The 24,230-nt window shown below is 39.2% G+C and overlaps 1 protein-coding gene across 2 annotated transcripts in view; it reads right to left on the reverse strand.

Annotated features, from left to right (window-relative positions):
* Positions 1-24,230, reverse strand: part of LAMA2 (laminin subunit alpha 2) — a 580,166-nt gene that overhangs the window by 164,534 nt on the left and 391,402 nt on the right. For both annotated transcript variants that reach the window (XR_012002712.1, XM_072764558.1), the window contains 2 exons: positions 18,613-18,747; positions 5,732-5,856 (listed from right to left, as the gene is read on the reverse strand). Coding sequence is in view for 1 of the 2 variants with exons in the window: in XM_072764558.1 (XP_072620659.1) it covers positions 5,732-5,856; positions 18,613-18,747 (260 nt within the window). In the remaining variant the exon portion in view is untranslated. The remainder of the gene's footprint in view (positions 1-5,731; positions 5,857-18,612; positions 18,748-24,230) is intronic.

Genomic DNA, 24,230 nt, shown 5'->3' on the forward strand with positions numbered 1-24,230 from the left:
TTTTAAACACAAAGTAATGTGATTTAGTGTGAGGAAAGGAGGGAAATTGCTCTACAAGAAAATGAATAAGATTTTCTGACAATTTTATGATCTTTTCTATTAAGCAGGTCTTCTAGAACTTGCCCTGTTCTTACTGCCGCACCAGTAGACCACAGCCAGTCAGGCTTTAACGGGATTTCTGATCATCCTACCTTACAAAAGAAACACTTAGGAAGACTTGAAAACTAACCTGTACTAACATGCAGTTTTAGGTTGCTACAAACTTCTTTCAAGAGGATTCCCACTAGATAAAACCACAGGATGCACTGGGAACTTAGAAAGAAAAAATAATAATATATTTGTTGCAAAATGGTTATGCTGCAAATATCATTTATCTTTTCGTTGGTCTGCTAAAGAAGTTGATGCCAACAAGGATGTGTTGTGTATAGACTAGGGCCCCGACTCCTCTTGGGCAGATGCCATGAGGAGCCTATTTTAACTGTCTTCTGGTGCGTTCAATCAATAGCACATGAATGAGTAATAAACTCTAACCTTTGCGAAATACATGAACAAATTGATCTACTACTCACACACTCATTATCCGACAAATTTATTTTTTGCCTTCGCAAAACAGATCCACAAATACATAATTGACACATTCTGGCAAGCTTTTAGCTCTCTCAGTTAAAGCTTGATGGTGAGTGCATCTGCACACACACACACACATACATGTGCATACACCACAAACTCATATATCACATTTCAAAGTCCTGTGTGTGTGTGTGTGTGTGTGTGTGTGTGTGTGTGTGTACGGCACTTGGAAACAAGTTTTTAGACTTTTCAAGTGAAACTCTAGAGAGCCAACATAATTAAACCATAATCCTCTACAGTAATATATCTGCCTCAATTACTATGCAAGAATGTTAGAATTCTCCTTGAATAGTTGATAGGAATGTTTTTGAGCTATGATATTATGGTGTTTTGAAACCTTTCCTTGAATCACATATAAGGGCTTACGAAGGAGGGTGTAGGGTTCACAGCTTACTTCAAGTTAGAGTAGATTCTTACTGCCTACAACTCCTTCATCCGCTCTTGGTTCTCATATTGTCTCCAGGGCAGCTCAGAAGTCCTTGTGCCATTCTCTCGGCAGCCGCCCTAGACGTTTCCTTATGTTTGCTAATTCCAAATTTGCCTCAAGAGAGTTTCTAAGATTTAGAGTTTGCTAGTCTGTCTTGTTCCCGTGGATATTATAGAGAGGAAATGGCTTCCTGGATCCCACTCCCTCCTCCTTTTTATCCTAATTCCCTGGTTGTCCTTTTTCAGTCTCCTTTGCTGACCACACATTGTGCCCTTGACCTCTTCATGTGCCTCCCACTTCAGTCTCCAGATTTCTCCCAGCTGTCCTGTCCTCTCCCCTAGATGGTCTCGTTCAGTCTTGAAACCTTTGCATCTACCTTAAAGGATCTAATACCGAGTTTCCGCCTCCAAAACACCAGCGACCTTTCTACGATTTTCCCCCTCTCATCGCCAGTCACTCTGTGCTTCCATTTGTTCTGCCGTGAACCACGGAGTCAACTCTGTCTCCCTTCCTCTCTCGTTCCACCTGCGCTCTACCTGAAACTGCTGCTCCTGCTGCCATCACCGGCATCACTGCCTGATGCTGTTCCAAGTTGCCTCCTGCCATCAGGAGACTTGGCAGCTAGGACATTTCACTGGCCACGGAAACTTCTCAGAATCATATGTTGATCACTCTTCCCGGACACCATTCACTCTTCTCGGCTGCCAAGCATGGGCCAGTCCCCTGGCCAGTGTACCCGCTGTCTCCTCTGGCAGGCCTCTCCCCCAGGTAGGTACGCGGCTCCCCCCCATCATTCCACTCGTCTCTATCCAAGCCTTTGTTTATGAAGATCTTCACTGGTGGCCCTGTCTAAAAGGGCACTGGCCGCTCTCGATTCCCTGGTAGCACTTTTGCTGCCTGACATTACGTTATACATCTGCTGGTGTTGTGTTCGGCTTTACTGACGTCTGACCGGCAAATAAAACCATAACATAATTAAATTGTGCATGTGATGACTTGATATACACATATGTACACATAAATGAACACATCTACACCTCACATAGCTGCCTATATATATATATTTTTTTTTTTGGTGAGAACATAGGTCCTATTTGCTTAGCAAGTTCCAATTACGCAATAAAGCATTATCAGCTACAGTTCCCATGTTATATATTAGTAGATCCTCAGATCTCCTTCGTCTTACACCTTAAGTTGTATCCTTTTACTAGCCTCTCCCGGTTTCCCCCACTCCCTACTCCCTGGCAACCGCCATTCCACATTTGGTTTCAGTGGGTTCCTGTTTGTAAAATTCCACACGTTAAGTGAAACCAGACAGTTTTTGTCTTTCTCTTTCTGGCAGAGATTGCTAGCGTGTTTGGGAAAGAACAAGGGACTCAGACGTGGCATCACTGGGGAAGAGGAGAGGGCACTGATTGGGAAAGGCGGTCAGATTGCAGAGGGTCAGGGTTTCTTCTACTTTGATGAAAAACTATCCGACCTTTCCTGGAGTAGGTGGTGGAAAACCCCGAGCAATGCTGCACAGTCACGGTGGTTGACGGTGTGTCATATTTGCTTTGGTAAGAAATACTGAAAAACTAACGTGTGGAAATGAGCGAGCATCATTCCCCATGCCTCACTCCTTTATTTTCCCTGGCTGCGCAGATCAGAGTCACCGAAAGGAGGTATCTCAGCCTCCTCCATCCGTGGTTCAGAATCTTTCTTTTCTTTTCTTTCCTTTTCTTTTCTTTTCTTTTCTTTTCTTCTTTTCTTTCTTTCTTTCTTTTTTTTTTTAGAATCTATCTTTCTCTCTTGGGAAGAAGAGTCTCTCCTCTTTACTCTGGCTGGCTTCCTTGCTTTGTATTTTATTTTATTTTATTTATTTATTAATTTAATTTATTTATTTATTCTTGCTTTGTATTTTAATTCTTCTCTTCGTACCACACACAGGTCTTTGGTTTGTTAATTAACATGTTAAGCTTTAGGTGGTGGTGATAGGAGTGCGTCCCGAAATCACTCTAGTAGGTTTGAACTAAAATTTCTTCTAATAATGCAAGGGAATAAAATCGAATAAAATTTTTAAAGGATATATTTATTTATAAAAATATGTATTATATGCATGTAAGTTTTTCACATACTGAGTTATGATATTAAAAAAAATGAATTCTTACAATGGTAGCAGTAAAGAAAGCTTGAAAGCCACTGAACTGGCCACCTTGATTTGGTATTTTGATTCTTACAGGGTTTTTTCCATTAAAATATACTTAAATTATAAAAATCACAGAAAACGAAAATGAAAACATACCCTTTTATCGATCCTGCTCACCGGTCACAGTAGCACTTTCTTTTCCTTGACATTTCTTAAAGCGATAAACTGATACCTGCTACCACGGTGCCTGTTTCCACTACTGACTGTCAAACTGCCCCACGACCCTCACCGGCAAGCGCTCCCATGTGTATTTGGTCTCCTCTGGGAGCAGCTGCCCTCTCCCTGGGGGTGTCCTTAGCTGGGGGGGAAGGGTCTCAGTTCCTTTCCTGACAGCTCCCGTCTTGGCTCCTCTTTCTCTTCTGGTTTCTCTAGTGGAGGCCATTCCGTCTTTCCTTCTTTCCACGTGGTCCCCTTGGGTAACACGCCCCTGGGAAATCTTACCCAATTTCAATTCATTTATTAACATATCTCTTCCTTCATCTGCCCTTCCAATTCTATTTTCATTTTCTGCAGCTATTTGCATATTTCCATCTGGACAGATCTTTCATTTTTCAATTTGAACCTATTTGGAGCATCGCTCTTCTGTCCTCTGCAGCAGCTCTCTCTTGAATTCCCGGTTCGGGTTAATCGCATTACTACCCTTCGTGAGGTCAACCCAGTTATCAACGCTTGGCTTCAACTCCTGCCTGGCCCCAACCCCTCATACCAAATTTGTTAGCACTTCTGGAGAGCTGCATTCACCCATGTTCTTACAACCGTCCCCTTGTCTTCCTTCCTGTGCCTACGGCCTACCTTCAGGTTCTCATAAAAATTGCATAATTAGCACAACAGCTTAAATTAATCACGCTCTTCACTTTGTTCCTGGGCCTGTTTGAATTCAACATTTTACTTACCTCTCCCATAACAGTCTTCCTAAAGTGTGGCTCTGATCACATTAACCTTTTTTGCTTGTTTGTTTTAACTAAAAACTTGCAGTGTGTCCTCATTACGGAGAAAATTAAAGAACAATTTCTTAGATGGGTATGCAAGGATTTCTATAGCTTGGCCTCCATCCTCCTACTCATCTTCACCTGCCGTTATGAGCTCTATCTGAACTCCATGCTGCAAGCTCTTGTTAGTTCGTAAACGTGAAGAACTGGTTCCTAAGCTTTTGTTCCTGTAATCTCCTGCTATCTCCACCAACAGAAACCTTCCCATCCACCGTTTATGATCTATTAGAAATGCTACTACTTCTTTCCATATGTTCTTAAAGCTTCCAAAATCGAGTGTGGTATTTTGTGCCTTTGAATTCCCTTGACATTTAAGTCGACTTCTCTTAAGACACGTTTTATTGTGAGCCTTTTCAACCGATGTTATGATTCATTGTTACCAAAGAAATGATCAGTTAATTGCTGAATCTTTCTAATCCAATGGCTCACATTTTAATAACAAAAAAAAAATAAATAGCATTCTCTTGTTTAAATCTGAGAGGGAGATTAGGGAGAGGAAAATAGACATAATATGACTTTTCATACACCTACCACTTGGTGGTTGGGTGAACAAATAGAAGAGTTTATCTAACAGTTTATATTTGACAAAAGATCTGTGATTCTCTTAAACAAAAAAAGACGAGCTTGCAGAAGAAAGGGAGACGATTTAGATGAAAATATTTTCAGGATGTATATAAAGCCAATGATGAAGAAAAAATCCCCAAAACAACTCAAGATAAGGTGTCCAGGATTCTAATTCTGAACAAACTGCTGTACAGTCTCCTCAAAAGCAAATTCTTAGAGAAAAAATTGCCCTACCAGGTAAAAATTGAAGTCTATAAATCACTTAGCTCAAAGTATAGACAGCCTTTGCAACAAGGGTTTTCATCAATATATAAACCAATGCAGAATGTGCAGACAGCACTGAAATAAAATATTCTGGCTTTTGTTTCCCCTTGTGGCTGTGTTTCCATGGTACCAAGCTCAGACCATCTTAACAGAAAAGGATTGTGATTCTGGAAAACATGGACTTATTTTGGAGCAGAAAAATAAGTCACCCTCCTTTAACTATTTTTTTTTCAATTATTTTCTTGATAATTCTTTACAAATTGTGAATTAAACACACAAGATGAATGGAAAGAGTTGCAAAAGTCATATAATATGCACTCAAATAATTCTTCATAGCTGACTTTATGTCAGAACTATATGCAAATACAAGATCCTTATAAAAGTGTATAAAATTATGCACGTGTATATATCATTTATTTCATAAACATAAATTATGTCAATATGAGCATTTACGTTTTAATTAGTATTATTTACTTGGGACAGGCTTTGAATGGAAAAATAAACCATAGAGCATCATGTGCTCACTTTTGTCATGTTTTTACATTGTTTAAAAAAATATCTTACATTGAGTTTTTATCTACATGGAAAAAATAGTTAAATCATAGAAAGCCTTGTGCTACACAGATGGTGCTACTGATTGGGAAATATGGTAATATTTCTTAATCTTACTTGTTGCTGGACGAAATTAGAGGGCAAGCACATTGCTGACAGTCATTTGGCAATCCCCTGACAATTCCATAATATCCCAGAGCACATCGTTCACAGAAGTCACCAGCAGTGTGATGTTGACAATTCTGTTAAAAAAAAAAGGGGGGGGTGGAGAAGTTTGTTTTTCACTTTACTGAGAGTTAGAATGTAATTTATCATACAGCTCCTGTGAACAGACACTGACACACACACATATCATTGAAAGATCTTGATATATATATATGTATATATATATATATACTTGATATATATATGTACACATATAATATATATATGTTTTGTTTTGTTTTGTTTTTAGAGAGAGAGAGAGGGTGAGTGGGGGGTGGGTTGGGGGAGAGGGAGAGGGAGAATCTTAAGCAGTCTCCATGCCCATCAGGGACACGACACCGCGAGGCTCCATCTCGTGACCCTGAGATCATGACCTGCACTGAAATCAAGAATTAGATGCTTTAGCAACTGAGCCACCTAGGCGCCCCTTGATATACATATTTTTAAAGAAATTCTTTCATAAGAGAAACTAATACTGGGCTGTTGTAGCTATACTGACAATAAGAATTTATTTTCTCTTTTTCCTGTATCAATCTCTGTATAAATTTTCTCTTATTCTAATCTGGGGAACATACTTCACAAATTTCTATATTTTATTATATCATCTGGACATTTATGTTTCTTCTCCACAAGGTGCTAAAAAAGTACTAAGAATGCTGGGACCTTAGTCCTAGCCTGTTAGAGGACGCTCGAAAACCAAACCAAGGTGGAAAGCATAAATGTTTTAAGAGGCAACGAGAGCAAAGAAAAAGGTCACCCAAGTTCCTACACTAAGAATGCTATTTATCTAATTCTTGTCATATGTTGATAACTCTTTATAAATAGAGAGGACCCAATTTGAAACCAGGAATCCCAGGTCAATATTTTCTTTCTCATGTTTGCATAATAAGAGGCACTCAGGTAATATGGTTTAAGATATTTCCATAAGGAAATGAGAATAGTTTCAGAATAGTGGGCAGTTTTGTAATTAAAATTCTCATAAAGTTGAATTATATTTAAAACACCGCAGTAATTCATATAATAAGGACATAGGGAGAGCTACGTGCCAGGTACTGAAAGGAATCAAGTGAAGGGGAAAAGGTAAAATGACATCCAACCCTACACTAATTTATTTCTACTTTGGGAAAGTAATTTTAAAATGGCAAATAAGAGGCATGGCAGCAGGAATGCAATATTGACTGTTTTCCAATGGAAATCTGATACTTGACTTTGGCAGTTGAGAAAAAGGAGGAAACGGGAGGAACATGGGGTTGTATTTTAGCTTGATTTTACAACACAGGGTTAAGAGTGATCAGAAGGATGACTTCTTATCAATGATATCAAAAGGAAAATTGAGAAGCCAAAAAGTCAGTAATATCACACGGTCTACCTTAGTGGGCTGATCTGAATAACTCAGTTGGAGCCACAGAGACACCCGTGGGCTCCATACTGAACTGGGCCCACATCCCTCATGCTGGGCTTCTGGCTGCATTCAATCAATCAAGAAACACATACTTAGTTTTCTGTGTGTCCTAATGGCCAGACAACGTCTGGTATGGGGTGTGTGCTTATTCACAACACACGGTAATTGAAGTCACTTCTCCAGACATTGCCATGGGATTGTAAATTTTTAGAACTTCTCTTGACTCTTTTTTTTTTTTTTTCTCAGAGTTTCTGCTATTGCATAAGGTGAAATCATGACATTACCATGATGGATTTTAGGCCATTGTTCTGTTTTCTCCATTTTGGAGGCTATATTTGAAAATATGCCACGTACAGATGCTTTTATAATAAAGTGGATCCAGTTTCCTATATAATAGGATACAAATCTCAAATACTCTCATTCTCCATCCCCCTATTTTCAGAGAAAAGGAAGCACTCATCTGAGTTCCCCCAGCTTCCTTTGAAAGACTCACCATCTGTTTTGCAGTACTTTCCATCCCTTAGCATTTATTTCTGTCCATAGGAAGTGGTGCTTGTGCTTTGTCTAAAGCTACTCTCTTCCTAAACTGGATTCCTTGCCTTTCTGCCTCCCCCTTTTCATCAGCAATTGCACTTTTCCCTTCTTTGCTCATTTTTCCCATTAGCGTTTGAAGTTGGTCCAGACTTCGGTAGCTCAAAAAGCATCTCTGGGGCCTCAAGTTTCTGGAAATTTCCATCCTATCCTTGATAAGCATTTTATTTTTATTTTTTTTTAAGATTTTATTTATTTATTCATGAGACACAGAGAGAGAGAGAGAGAGAGAGAGAGAGAGAGAGGCAGAGACACAGGCAGAGGGAGAAGCAGGGTCCATGCAGGGAGCCTGATGTGGGACTCAATCCTGGGACTCCAGGATCACTCCCTTGGCAGAAGGCAGGCTCTAAACCGCTGAGCCACCCTGAGCCACCCAGGGATCCCCCTGATAAGCATTTTATTTTATTTTATTTTTTTATTTCTTTTATTTTTTATTTTTTTATTTTTTTGTTTTCAAGAATGTTTTTTTTTAATAATAAATTTATTTTTTATTGGTGTTCAATTTGGCAACATCAGAATAACACCCAGTGCTCATTTTAAAAGCATTGTTTACATTCCTGATTTCTGTATCTCCCTTCAGCTCTCTCCACTTTAAGAAAGCTTCTGATGTCACCATAACTCCAGGCTCACTAATAAGATCTTCGTTGATATACCAAAATTTACTGACAATAATAAGTCCTCATGATACATGAATTTTCTGCAGCAGCTAATATTTCTGGCTACTCTTTGAAAATTTTCTTCCTATGGTTTCTTTAATGGTGGGGTCTGCTGATTTTTCTCTTAATTCTATGGCTACTCTTTCTTATGCTCCTTCGTGGACTCTTTCTTCCCTTTCTGTGTAGGAAGATTGGTGTTGTTGATTCTAACTGTGGCTCTCACTTGTTCCTCCTACTTTTCTCACTCTACCTGGGTGATTTCACCCATTATTATGACTTTAATTATCATCCATTTGCCAAAAACTCTAAATTTTATATAGTCAGGCCAGATAGCTCTAATGAGTTCTAGACTTACATTTCCAAATGTTTCCTGGACAGATCTTTTATATAACAAAAGCGCCTTGAATTTGAAATATCAAAACTTGAGCTCATCTCTCTTTAAACCTAATACTTCTATACTGTTCATTTCATCTGGAGTCACTCTCACCTGCTCAAATGCCAGGCCAGCAACCTAGAGGCCTCTCTCACCCCAGAGAGCCTGTTTGGTCAGTCCACTTAAGATGAAAAAAGGCCAAGTTTCAAGTCTAATGACTTTATAGAAATGTGGTTAACAGAGCAAGGTAATTTGTTGTATTTTAAATTAGGATTTATTGTATAAGTACCATGATCCTCTTTTATTCAGCTATCCAAGGCTAACCAGTATTTTAGCAATGAAATAGCCATCTCATATTTAAGAACAGCATAGCAAGAGATACTGGTTCCAAGATAAAATAATTACCTATGAACTCCAGTGTAAATCATTTGGAAAGGTGCCAAATGGTAAGAGTAAACTGGGGAGTATTTTAAGAACATATTTTACATTTATGTAAATAAACATGTGCCAAAAAAAAAAAAAAAAAAAGATCTTGAAAACTTACCAGCATTTTGCTTTGGTAAAAACAAACCCAGTGCATAATGAATTATTTTACATAACCTAATATAGCATTAATAATTGACTCAAAACACTTGATGTTGATCATTACCAGAAATAGATTCAAAAATACGATTTGCTGCTTTTATACCTACCACTCTATGTAATTTCTTCATAGATCAAGCAAATATTTTAACCTTCTCTGGACAATCTTTCACAGGGTTGCTGACTTACTAAACTTGGTTAACGAAACCAAATGTTCTGGTTAGGACCATAAACACAGCACATAAATCATGATGTTATTTTTGAAACTTTTTGACACAGACCCCTCATTCGACTTTCCTATTTGAGACATATTTGTCTTGAATAGAAATTAATCTTTAGGAAAAATTCCTATGCTTTATATGTGTAACGAGAAGTTAAATTATATTCTCAAGAGTGATATTGTATGTTCTAGTACCTTTCCAATAACAGATTAGAATATATGATATGCATGGTTTTTTGCACATGGGAAAACTGGTGCTATATATTCCTTCCACTAAACCAAATAATGTAATATTAGTACTATTTGGTTCCTTAGCTCTGAGGTGAAAAGTTGCTTAGCTTAGCCTTCTTTCCTTAAAGGGATGCCTCCACACTTCCTCTTCAATATGTTACTGAATGAATGGATCCTCATAAGGCAGCCCTTTTCATCTTATACAATGATAAGCTATGAAGCTTTCCTTATGTTGAATGAAAACATGTCTAATTCTAATTTTCAGTCAATGATCCAAGTTCTGCCTTCTGATGCTGTGAAGAGTAAGTCTTATTTCCATTTCCCAAGGCAGTCCTCAAATGTCTACAAAATAGTATTATTTCTACATATTTCTTCAAGTTAAACATTTGATAATCTTGACTACTCAGAATTTCTCTTAAAATACATATTAAAAGTCTCTACCTGAAATTTGCAAATAAAGTGACTGTACTCCCTTTCCTGATCTGGATCTTATATACATGACTCTGCAGTCAACTAAAAACTCCTATTTCACAGGAATTACTACCACATGCCATATCCTCTGCTCTCTCCCTATAAACACTAGACTATAAGCTCCTAGAGGGCAAGGCCCCTGCATTCCTTACCTTGGTATCTTCTCATCACTTACCACAATACCTGCCCATTGGAAATATGTATTAAATGCCACAAGAATGAATAAAACAAATGAGCCTGCCTTACTTCAGAACCTTTTATATTAACTTCATCTTGTTAATTGTGGCTCATCCTTCCACCTGTCAGGCTCTTTTAGCTTCTTGACCACCATCTCATACATTAGGTAACACTTCGGCTCTACATCCTCTATTTGGTAGATCTCATCCAGATCACTGATGATTTTGAACAAGATGCGGTGAAACACAAAGCCTAGGTCTCATCACTGGAGATCTGAACATGCTTCAGGTGTAGAGCAACTTCTACAATCATCAGACTTGTTAATTGGTTACTAAGTTCAGCAGCTTCTATACCTGTTAAACTTGTTAACTGATTACTATCTGGCCCGATTCTTCAAACTTGTTTGTGAAAATATCATGAAACATTCTGTCAAACTCTTATTTAAACAAACCAGAGTTTGGATCATAGATCTGACCTGTACTGGCTTATGACATAAGCAAATTATTTCATTTCTGTCAGCATTCGTTCATCAACTGTAAAAGAAGGAACGATTATAAACACTACGAGTTCACTGTAAGAATAAATGAGAAAATAAATCTGTCTGTAGTGATCAGCCTTGGTCCTGGCACACACGTAGACAGTGTTGGACATTTGGTAGCTGTTCCTATTTTTGCTGGATCTGAGATATGATGTGTTACACTTTCTGATGAATTTGATATTCTAATGGGATTCAAGAAGGGTCTCAGATATACATATAATAACCCTAGCAATTAGCCTGAAATGATTTATTTTGAGTGAACCTGTACTGATTTCTAATGAGCTGTATTTATTTTTCTACACTTGACAGATATTAGTTAAGTAAGCAATTCTCATGTTTTAGTGGAGATCAAAATCAATGTTTGCTACATTTTACTTTCGTTTGTAAATCCAGAGTGGCATTTCAGTGCTTTCCATCCTACGGAAAATTTCGTATTTTCATGATTTTTGCAAATATTTTTCATACATGACTCTTAATCATATTTGCAGATTCTATCAGTAGTCTCGGATAGAATTCACCTGGGTCTTCTAAATCAAATCATTTAATCAGATAACAGTGTGTGTGCTCTCTCACAGTCTGTAGGTAGCATTTTATAGTGGATTTGAAACCTGATTCTTAACATTTTAGCCAAGGATCTAATGGTTACTTAGATTTTCTAAGCATTAATGTTCAGAGTTGTAATGAAATGTCAACAATCTCTATTTGGTTAGGTTTTTAGATAAATTCAATAAGATAGGGTTTAACCTTAAACACGGTAGATTCTAGTTATAAGTCTGTTTACCAAATATAGGACTAATTGCTTAATCATAGATGCTAGTGGTTTCAGATAACAGAGCAGATCATAATAATTTATTTTTTCATTTTAAAATAAGAATTGTGATAGAGTGAAAATAATATTTTCACAAATTATTTGGTCTTCAAAAGCTATTTGAGCTAGCTGAGAATTCAATATTCTCTTCAAAAAAAAAAAGGAAAAAAATCGGAAAAATAATACTGACCATGGGGATGTAGTGACAGTATATACAGACAGTTGTAGATACAGATAGATAGAGGTGTTTGTGTTATATCAACTTGGAAAAACTATCTATTTACCTATCTATCTACCTAAGAGGGTCTGTAGGTGTATGTTTCTTACTGATTAATGTTTATTCCCTAGCTTCTGCTTCCACTTGGCTTGGGGTTCAATGTCACATAGGTTTTGCTCTTCCATTTTGAAGAAAATTTTCCTTAAGGGACAACAGTCACTGAGCTATTGGTAGTAACACGTCTATGTGTAGGATATATTAATATCTAGAGTGAAGCAACAGTTCTCTGATAAGTATCATCAGGAATTTGAAGAGAATAGTTACAAAGAGATGTGGATTTTATTTAAAAATTGAAATGCTTAGACTATGAAGTTTTCTATAGTGTTTTTCTTCCCCTCTCCATGTTTTTCAAGAAAGATCTAAAGAAAAAAGGTGAGGATGTTTGGCATGGTGCCAGAGATAATGATTTTTTCATGTTTTGATTATTATCTGATTGATTCTTAGACTATAAATGGCAGATAACATGTACGGTAATTACTATCTTCATAATCATCATCATCATCATCATCATTATTCTTTCTTCTCTGAAGCTTACCATGTACTAAGTAGTGTTCTGTGCCCTTTATATAGTATTTCATTAAATCCTTACAAAAACTATGGGTAGGTACTATTATTATCTTCATTTTATAAGTGAGGAAACTAAGACCCCATTGACTTGAGATAAACTGACTGGGCTCCCACAGCCCACAAGATATGAATCCAGGATTGGAACCAAGGCATCTGACCCCAGATTCATACTTATGACCACTCTGTCCAGAGTAGAGGGCATTGCTCTGTGTAATGGTGTTGATATTAAACACTACACATAGAAAAGAAATAAGTATGCTTCAAGTTTCCTCAGTTACAGCATCAGAGTAATAATAGCTATTTCCTATTTGCCTCCTGGGGCTATTTCAAAGATGAATAAAGTTGCCTAAATTCAAAAGTTATATGTTCCCTGAAGGAAAATATAAAAATTCAGAACACAGCTATTTATACTAGCTGTGCATGTTTGATGTGCACATGTATTTTTTTTTTCACTTCATTTGGGGATATCCCAAAACACAGACATGTAGCACAACAACAGCTATAATAGCCAATTGTTCTAAAGAGGACAATATAAAGACAATTTTTATTCTAAAAAATGAAATTAAACTTTATCCTTTATAGATGTCTTAAAATTAATCATATGGGGGTGTCTGGGTGTCTCAGTCAGCTGAGGATCCGACTCTTGATTACAGATTAGGTCACCATCTCAGGGTGTGAGGTCAAGCCCCGAGTAGGGCTTCATGCTCAGTGTGGAGTCTGCTTAAGATTCTTTCTCTCCCTCTCTTTCTGCCCCTCCCTCCACTCGTGCTTTCTCTCTATATATATAAAAGAAATAAATGTATCTTAAAAAAATAAAATAAATTAATCTTATGAATTAAACATAGCCCTGTTAAAAAATACCAGTGAAGATTACATAAGAAGGAAAAATGTACCTAATTCTCACTTAAAAATGTATAAATTAATCCCCTCTCTTGAAATTATTTATTGAATTTTACAAGCCAGCAGATTAGAGAGAGACTACCACACTGAACAAATAGTAATTATTTCAGGAATTCAAGGATGGTTAATATTATTCAGTTATTCATTCAGTTAATAATATCATTCATCACTCTGTTTAAGGTAAAAAGAAATATATGATTATATCTAAAATGTATATATTTAACACATCTTTACTTTTACTCTACTCCTCACAAATAAGCGCATAATCAATTTCAATATCCTAACCTGACTTGAAAGGAGATGTTTTTAAGAGACCAGGAATAAAAAGAAATTTCTCAACATGGTAAAGAATATTTATCTTAAGCTAAACACCAGCATCATACTTTGTGGTGAAAGACCTGAGGCATTCATATTAAAATTATGCATAAGATAGGAGGCTATCTTCCTATACAACCTTTTTAGAAGACTTAATGCAAAAACATAAAACTATTATAGTAGATACACCTTCTGGCAAGAAAAGTATTTGTAAATTATAACTATTTGCAAATAATATTATTATAAATATATAAATAACTGAAAGAATCAACTGAGAAACACCTAGAACTAAAAACAAAGTGGTTGGATATCAAACACATGTAAAAAAAATCTATTCTATTAATGTTTGTCAGTAGTGACAAGTTAGTAAAAAAACTGAAGTGGAAAAGAATGTAATGTTCACCATTGAAGTAAAAATGTAAGATACATAGAAATAAGCTTAATGTAAGAAATGCATAACCTATATAGGTGATGATAAAAAACAGTTCACTGTGAGACACAAAAAGGTTTTGAATAGAAAAGAGTATTATACTCCTGGGTTGAGGGAGGATAACTAAATAGTGTAAAGACATCAATTCTTTACCCATAGGTTTAAGGCCTTCCAATAAAAGTCCAGTAACATCTTTGGTAAAGAGATTGAAATTGTGAATCAGAATGTCCTCTAGAAGAATATATAATTACATCTAGTCAAGAAATTGGGAAAAGAAAAAGAAAGGGCCTTGGTTTGCCAGATTTTCATAAAATATTTATTTATTTATTTATTTATTTATTTATTTATTTTATTTATTTAAGATAGAAAAAGAGAAAGCATGAGCAAGGAGAGAGGCAGAGGGAGAAGCAGGCTCCCTACCGAGCAGGGAGCCTGATGTGGGGTTCAATTTCAGGACCCTGGGATCATGACCTGAGCTGAAGGCAGACACTTAACTGACTGAGAGTCACCCAGGGGCCCCTACATTGCCAGATATTATAATTTAGTATAAAATGAAGGTGGTCAGAATACTGTAACATGAACTAGAAGGTAAATAGCACAGAACAGATGACCTTTAACATATCTTAATATGGATAAACAAATTTGTATATATTCAGATACCATGATGTATCAAGGAGAAAAGGAAACATTAGTAAATAAATATTTCTTTAAAGTAATATATACTTGAAGAAAGATACCTCCTCATATCACAATAAATTCTAGTAGGATTAAAGATTTGGATCTAAGATTTAATCATAGAAACAAGGGTAAATACCATGGTCTCTCAGTGTAGGTACTGAAAGGCATGTGCTTAGGCAAGATCACCATGGGAGTGAGCATAGTTAGAGAAGCCAACTGTTCCAAGGATTGAATCCTGCGAACCCCAGTATGTGGATTTGAGGCATGGGGGGAAACACAGCAAAGGAGACACAAGGTGTAGTCACCTGGTTTAGCAATCCCTGGAACAGCATGTCCAGGGAACAAACCAAACAAAAACTTTCAAGAAGAATGGATGATTTAGAGTAGCAAATGCTGCTGATTGATTAAGAAAGATGAAGACTGGGGCACTTGGGTGGCTACGTTAAACATCTGCCTTTGGCTCAAGTCATGGTCCCAGGGTCCTGGATCAAGCCCTGTGTCAGTCCCCTGCTCAGCAGGGATTGTGCTTCTTCCTCTCCTCCTCACCTATGCTCTCTCACTATCTCTGTTACTATCTCTCTCTCTCTCTCTAAGATAAATAAATAAAATCTTTAAAAAAAAAGAAAAAGAAAGAAGACTGATGGCTGAATATTAATCACTGGCTTCTGGATAGTGGTAGAGGCAAAAGCTTGATTTAAATAATTGAAGAGAGAACGGAAGAGAGAAACTATATAGAAAAGGAAATGTTAATAAATAAATATTTATTTATTAATAATTTTTGCCTCTACCACTATCCTGAAAAACTATAGAGAGTATGAACAACTCTTCACTGTATATAGGGAGGGGAATGAAGTGAGAGAAGTCAAGAAGGAAAGTGAAGTCCAGAGAGTTCATTTTTATTTTTATTTTTATTTAATTAATTTTTTTTTAAAGATTCATCCATTTATGGGGCTCCTTGGGTGGCTCAGTCAGTTAAATGTCCAACTCCTGACTCTGGCTCAGCTCATGATCTCATATCCAACCCCATGTGGGGCTCCATGCTCATTGTGGAGTCTGCTAAAGGTTCTCCCTCTTCCTCTGCCCCCCCTCCTCCACGCACGCACACATGTTCTCACTCTCTCTCTAAAATGAATAAATAAAATCTTTTTTTAAAAGATTTTATTTATTTATTCATGACATACACAGAGAGAGAGAGAGGCAGAGACACAGGCAGAGGGAGAAGCAGGCTCCATGCAGGGAGTCCGATGTGGGATTCTATCCCAGGACTCCAGGATCATGCCCTGGGCCAAAGGCAGGTGTAAACTGCTGAGTCACCCAGGGATCCCCAAATAAGTAAAATCTTAAAAAAAGATTTATCCATTTGTTTCAGAATAGAGAGAGAGCACATGTACACACATACATGTGGGGGGAGGGGCAGAGGGAGAGAACCTTCAAACAGACTCCCCACTGAGCATGGAGCCAGTTGCATGGCTTGATCCCATGACCCATGAGATCATAATCCGAGCTGAAACCAAGAGCCTGTGGCTCAACCAACTGAGCCACTGAGGCGTCCCTGTTTTGTGTTTTGTTTTATTTTTATTATTATTACTTCTTAAGATAGTAAAGGAACCAAAAAGTGATGATGCGAGAAAGAGGTAAATAGGGATGGGCAGAATGATGCCCTTGAGCAGGAGAAAGGGCTGGGATCTAGAGCATAAGTGCAGACTTGATCTTTTCTAGAAGTAAGAAAAGCTTATCCAAAATGATAGGAGTCAGTGATTGCACACAGACGTAGAAAGGTGGGTACACGTGGTAATCGAAGGTCGTTTTAGTTCTATTCCAACTCCTTCTAATCAATAAAATAAGAAGCATGACCATCAGTTGAGAGTAAAGCTGGCAAAGGGCTGGGGGTGGGGTGTGGGGGCTTGAAGAGGAAGGGGAAGGTATGAAGTAATCATCCAGAAATGTGGAGGAGCAAGAGGCCTGAGGGACAGTGGTACGTTGCAGAGCTCACAAAGGGGCCATCGTGGGGAGTGAGGATGGATGTACAGGGGGACACAGCACAGTTGTGTTCCTCAACAGCGACATGGGCTTGGAAGGCACAGGTGTGGGGCCGTAGGACCGAACGAGGGCTAACTGGGCAGAAGCCCGTGAAGGGGTAGCAAGAGGAACGAACATTCCAAGGCAGCGATCCTAACGAAGGGTCGTGAATGTTAAACGGGTGGAGAGAGTGTGGGCACCAAGGAGCTAAGGAACCATGAAAAGGTGTGAGCATCGATGGTGAGACTAAAGAGGCTGGAGCTGACGCGCCAAGAAGTGAACTGGAGAGAAAAGGGATGGTTGTCAGAGTAGAGGAGAGCTGCCCCCGAGACTGTGGAGGCACTGCTATTTCTCATAATGACAAGTTCTAGGACAGCACCTTGGGGTGAGGACAAGGAACAGAGACAAGGGTAGGAAAGAAGTGATTTCATGAACATTAGAGTCCCCAAGAATTATGACAGGAAGAGTGCTGGAGAGAATGGCGATGATATGGAGGAAAGATCTCCAAGCAACGAGGTGGGTGATCTGGGGGTTGGTAGAGAGCGTCAACGAGTAGGTGTCAAGTCGATGGGGCACGAGACTCAGCGTATTGTCATGGGGGAGGAAGGAGGAGGAAGGAGGATGATACGAGAGAGGCGATGGGGGCAGGGCCACCTGCCTACTTTCGGGCGGGTAGAGTGTGAAAGCAAGAGCCACCCCTTGGGGGGTATGGGGGGCACTGGGTCGGGGACAGCGAAGCTCAGGGGACTTTAAACGAAGAGGGAGACTGGGTCTCCCCCTTGCTGAGTCTCCACCTTGAGTTCCAGAAGCCTCAGGGCAGGGGTTCAGGAGATGCGGGTTCAGGAGACGAGGAGGGGGGGGCTTAGCAATGTGGTGCCCGGAGCTGGTGAGGGTGAGCGTCCAGGGCGGCCCAGCTGGTGGCACAGCAGACCTGGACTTCTCGGGGGGCCGGAGGGGGCCAAGGGCATAGCGGGCCCTTAGTGGGGGTGTACCACCACCACCACCACCGAGAGGGCCTGGAACTCCAGGGCGAAGGGTAAATAGGAGATACCCAGTCAAAGACTAAAGATTCCCAAGAACATCCGGCAACATAACATGCTCGTAATCGGCACATTTGAAAAGCAAATGCCAAGACATGGTTTTATACGTTATTTATACCCACATGCACACAATTCCTAGGAAATACCTAAAATATTAAACGTTTATGTTGAATTTTGGATGACTTGTATTTTTTAAAAATATTTTTACATGATTTCCAAATTCTTTATAAGTTTCTTATGGTATATAATCAGAAAAAAAAAAAAAGCCGCCCTGTATGATTTTTAGATAACTAGTGGTGTCCTCGGGTGTTCTTCTAAAACGCTGTTAATATTTTATTTCTTGATATAGGCAGTGGTTTCTCCGAATGATCAATCTTCAATTACTTTTAAAAATGTGTAATATGGTCAGTGCCCTTCCCTGCACGTATCCTCTGGGACCCGCACGTGTTCAGGGCCCTGCCGTGTCCTTGCTGGCCTCTGTGCAAAGAGGAGGGTGGGCGGGGAGGGGCAGGTGCTTACCTGGCATTTGGAGGTCTCGGGGTCGCACAGGCTGCTGTGTCCGTGGCACTGACAGGGGACGCAGGGGCCAAGGGCTGGCCTTGCCGCCGCACTGCCCGGCTCTGACGGCAGCCGGTAGAACCCTGGCCCACACGCCTGGAGGAAGAGGCAAGAGGTCAGGGGGGGTCAGGGCTCAAGCTGCTTGGGCGCCCCTGGGTCCTGGTGGCACGAGGACACCCACCCGCCCGCGCAGGAGGCAATGCACCTTCAGGCACGAGGGCCAGGTCCCTGACGGCCCGGCACGTGGGGCTGTTCCCGCGCACACCCTCAGTCGGAGAAAGCTCCCAGTTGTCCTTCCCTCCACAAAAAGGTTTGTTTTAAGGCAAAATTGTCATTTGGACGAAGGAGAGAATTCCAGTGTCCCTGACAGCCTAAAATCTGCTCCCGCTACGCTGGCTGGACAACTTGCTAAGGTCCAATGAGACTCAGAGAAATATTAAATAAATAGAAAAGTGTCATGGTTGCATTTTTTCTTTATCGATATAATTTAAGGACGATAAAAGCAAGAAATTCAAAATTCTCATGTCTTGGGAATATTAGGCCACCAATAAAATTTATCCTGCCCTGATCTCTTTTTTTTATTTTTTTCATTTTGCAATAAAAATCTGAGAGCAAACAGAAAACTGCTAGCAAAGCTGACACATGCAGAATCAAGACTTCCATCTTCATTCGGGTTCATTATGCAAATGGATCAAAACACATCCCTGGCTTTCTGGAAGAGAGCCCACAGCCCCGAAGAGGGAATGAGAACGTCTTGGGTTCCAGGCTCAGGCCTCTTGGTGTGCGAAGCTAGTGCATTTATCAGGTGTCGTCTGATTTATGAGTGGGAGGTAAGAGTTGGCTGTTCAGGTCCCGGTGAAGATGACAAAGGGGCGGTCTTACCACTTGGGCTGTGTAGGATTTTTTCCCCACAGGATATCTTGCTCCTGTTGAAGGGACGACTGCTGATAAGCAGGACAAAAGCATATACATTAAGAACTTCCTAATACCTCTGTGTTCTTTTGGTTCTGGACTAGGTTATCCAGAGCAGTATATGCAAAAGGGTTCCTTGAGAAAAGAAAAAAGATCACTAGTCAGCACTCTCCTTGCTTATTTTGATCTGGATACTGTAACAGTATCTCCATTAAGCATTTAATTAGGAGTCTCTTTGCTTTTATCACAGCCTATAAGAAATTTTAATGAGATTAAGTAACGTCCCAACTTTGAGCAAGCTGATACAGAAAATCCGGGGCAGTAGTCACAATATTTTGAGTCTCATTTGTCTTATGGGGGACTTAATCATATATTTTAATAAGTCTATTCATGTTATTTAAAATCAAGGCTCATATTGCCATTGTTATCAAATACGGTGTAGAAATTATGACTGAGGAATTAATTTAAGAAACCAAACAAACGATTCAAAGTGTATTCAAAAATATTTCACCGAGTTGTTCCCATTCTTTAGTATGCTGACTATTGAATAAAACTGATTTTCTTTACATGGATTTCATCCTTGGATACCTATGTAATTATTGTTATTTTACTGGTGTATTTGTTTGGTGTGTGTGGGTGTGTGTTTGTGAATGTGAAAATTGCACAAGTAGAGTTCTTAACTTCCTTTTATATCTCTAACAAAAGTTGAAAACTTTAAAAGGTTTGGAGGAAGAATCAAGTTTAGAAACAGGACTTTTCCTACAATAGCCACACTGTGGAAAGAGCCTCAGTGTCCATTGACGGATGATGGATAGAGAAGCTGTGGTCTATGTATACGTGGAATATTCCTCAGCCATTAGAAACGACAAATACCATTTGCTTCGACGTGGATGGAACTGGAGGGTATGATGCTGAGTGAAGTAAGTCAATCGGAGAAGGACAAACATTATATGGTCTCATTCATTTGGGGAATATAAAAAATAGTGAAAGGGAATAAAGGGGAAAGGAGAAAAAATGAGTGGGAAATATCAGAAAGAGATACAGAACATGAGAGACTCCTAACTGGGAAACAAACAAGGGGTGGTAGAAAGGGAGGTGGTGGGGGGTTGGGGTGACTCAGTGACGGGCACTGAGCGGGACTCTTGGTGAGATGAGCACTGGGTGTTATGCTAGATGTTGGCAAATTGAACTCCAATAAAAAAATAAAAAATAAAAAATAAAAATTAGATTGTGTAACAACAATAACAACAACAAAAAAAGTGTATTTTCCAGACTGCCTTTAGTACAGTTGGAGAAGATGGCCCATGTGACATGCAAAGAGTCACCCAAGTGTCCCTTCCTGGCATTGTTAAAAAATAGAAAGAAAGAAAGAAAGAAAGAAAGAAAGAAAGAAAGAAAGACTTTTCATCGAGGAAGTACGTGAAATTCATGGTTATAAAATGAAATCCAAAGGTGAGCAGGGCAGGTGAAGTTTACTCTGACACTCACCCACATCCCCTACTACCATGGCTCTTCCCGGGGAAGACAGCAGCACGAAGCCCAAAAACACTTGTAATGGGAACGTGAGCCTCAGCGCCAAGTGAGCTCTGTGTCGAACCTTCGAGGCCTAGCTCTGTCGTTCCCGATGTTGGCTGTACATGGAATTATCTGAGGAGTTTTATATATAACCCTGGCTCCACCTCCAGAAATTCTTTTTTAATTAAAAGAATTTTTTTTTAGATTTTATTTTTTTCAGAGAGAGAGGGAGAGAGAGAGAGAGGAAGGAGAGGCAGAGGGAGAGAAAGAATCCTAAGCAGACTCCCTGTCCAGGGAGAAGCCTGTGTAGGGCTCCATCTCATGACCTTGAGATCATGACCTGAGCCAAAACCAAGAGTTGGACGCTCCACCAACTGAGCCACCCAGATGCCCCATCTTCAGAAATTCTTATCTAACTGGTGGAGAGCGGGGCCAGTGTTTGTTTTAAAACTACTAGATGAGTCTAATAAGCAGCCAGAATTGAGAATCCCGGGCATGCTGCTCATTCTCTTTTAAAAGGCATAGGGACTCTGATCCTGTGACACAAATGATTATGGAAGCCTTGATTTTACAAGCTAGTTTCTTCTAAGGGATACAGGCAAGTTGTGTGGCATTGAGACGTGGTTTCCCCATCCCACAAATGAGCAAACGTATTAACTCAGATGATTTCTGAAACTTCTTTTCCTTCTAACATCCTGATTAATTTTTATGTCCTGATTAAGTTACTATGAGTTAGCAAAACAAGAGACAGTGCTGGAGTTAGAACCTTAAAACACTTTTTAAAGGAACTGGATGTATTTATTCCATTTTAATCCCCTCCTTTCTTGGAAGCTCTTTGTTTTTATTCTTTCCACTTTTTGACATTTTTGAGAGTTTTTCAGTATCAGATGTTCTCAGTGAACTGGGGCAAAATTCGTGAGAAAGATTATGTTTGAGCCGGAATAAAAGAGGAAAGATAATAGCTACTTTTTGTAGCCCTCTCTAATGCTTTCTGAGACAAAATGGAGAATTTTAAAAAAGCAAATAAACACTGTCCTAATTGTATCCCTTTTTTTCTAACTCAAACTTTCCCAAAGTTCTTTCTTTGTGCTAAAGTTATGCATAGCTCAGTTGTCTTCTGCTGTCCTTCTATCTTTATTTTCATAATATGGCATCTCATCAAAATGTTCACATCTCATTTGCACAAAAATGTGGGAGGAAGGAGACAAAGAGAATACAGAACCCACAGCTCCAGGTGCAGAGTTACACAACACCCCCCACCTCCCTCTTCAGACTTTAACAAGAAAAACACTTGTGCTGTTGCCAGTGGAAAGACTATCATCTCTTGACATGGATTTTGCAACCAGGCAATCCTCAGTTTAATGCTGGTTCCCTGCTTACTGATACAATTTCACACAGGTTTCGAACACTGTGGGTTGCAGTTTCCTCACCTGGAACATGAGGATGTTGTTAAGTAGGTAAGTGTGCCTAGGTTTTCTGAAACAGAGTTACCCAGGCTCAGACTGCAGTCTTGCTGTTTTCTAGCTGGGTGATCATGGGCAAGTTTCATAACTTGCCTGGGCTTCCATTTCCTCATCCATAAAATGGGGATCATAATAGGTGCTCAGTGTTGGTGTAGGTACATTAGGGAAGTGCATTCGGTGTTGTGCAGGACATAGTGAGCGTTCAGTACATGGTCAGTTGTTTCTCTTTTATAAGGTTGTTGGGAGGATTAAATAAGGTGAAGTATGTTTAGTGCTTCACATACGATAAATCAACACAGTTGCCTGCACCTCAGATACGTTTTTTTAAATGTAGTCATTTAAGACTAAAAATAAAAATAAGAGTAATTGTCCTATATTGCATTGGGTGACAGAATATTGAGGTCTTCCTACTGAGCCATACCACATTCCTCCATATTTTTGTGCACATGAGAGCAGTCTTTGGGTCTTCCACATAGAAGAAAATTGGTAAAGAGTATCCCAAGAGATGTGCGTTTGGAAGAAGAAAAGTCTGTTTTCACTAGTTTGTCTTTTGTGATTTATGAGTTGATAATGGGTATCTATTTCGGGGGCATTAAAAAAATTAGCTTTAGTAGCCAAAGTAACAGCTTCTGAATGGTGACCCAGTAGACAGCAGCCGCTCAGCTGTGAGCCAGCAGCCCTATTATAACATGAGGGTGAAAACACAGAGGCTGAACTGCAGAACATATGCTCTAGGGATCAACTGCAACTCTTTGACCACCATGATCTTACAGCAGAGAACCGCATACTCAGTCCTGACGATCTTCCGTTTCTGCATACAACCTAACCCAAGTTTAGGTCAGTTTAGGTCAGTCAGGCAATCATGTGAACTCAGACGATGGTGAGAAACAGCAGAAACAAAGGATGGTAAACTCAATGCCACCCCCCCCCCCAACAAATGTAGTAAGGAAACTGGGTCCTTTATTCAGCTTCCAAAGGTAATCTGATCTTTACTTCAAATCACAAAGTGTAAGAAGTGGGTATTTCTAGAAACTAACATTTCCAATGACCAGGGCTGTAGCATCATGAGATGACAGGTAACAGGCCTAAGCGTCTTCACAATCGGCTATATTTTCAGCAGTAACTAACACTTAATTCTATTTATTTGCAACCACATTTTGGGTAAAACCAGGAAATGAATAGCTTGTAAATGCAAATGTCTCTAGAATACCATACATTTGGCAAAAATATTGTAGAGGAATTGCTTTGTGTATTCGTGACCCAAAGCATATGTTACTGGAATAGGAGGCATTATTTCAACACTGTCCTTAGCTCTTGCTTTGATGATTAGATTTTATGCTTGGGTAATTACACTTTAGAATCAAGATGAATTATAAATAAGATGTATAATGGATTAGAGGCAATGGGTTGTGGAGAACACCTTAGGCACCTTATTATGAGAGACAGCCCTTTATCCCCATAATCTCAACACTAGGATATTACTGTAATTATTGTCTGTAAATAGGAGCTTAAGTGAAATTCACAGGACATAGGTGAAGCCACCAATGCAGATGCTGGTCTGTATGTGTTCCTAGTTTTCTTAATCTCCTTCATTTATCAGTTTATTTGTGCTAATATGTATTTTCATATAATGATGAAAAATTACTAAGATTAATGGGAATGCATGTTTTAGAATATGCTGTTTAAAAA

Source organism: Vulpes vulpes, chromosome 1, assembly GCF_048418805.1.
Source record: "Vulpes vulpes isolate BD-2025 chromosome 1, VulVul3, whole genome shotgun sequence".
Lineage (NCBI taxonomy): Eukaryota > Metazoa > Chordata > Mammalia > Carnivora > Canidae > Vulpes > Vulpes vulpes.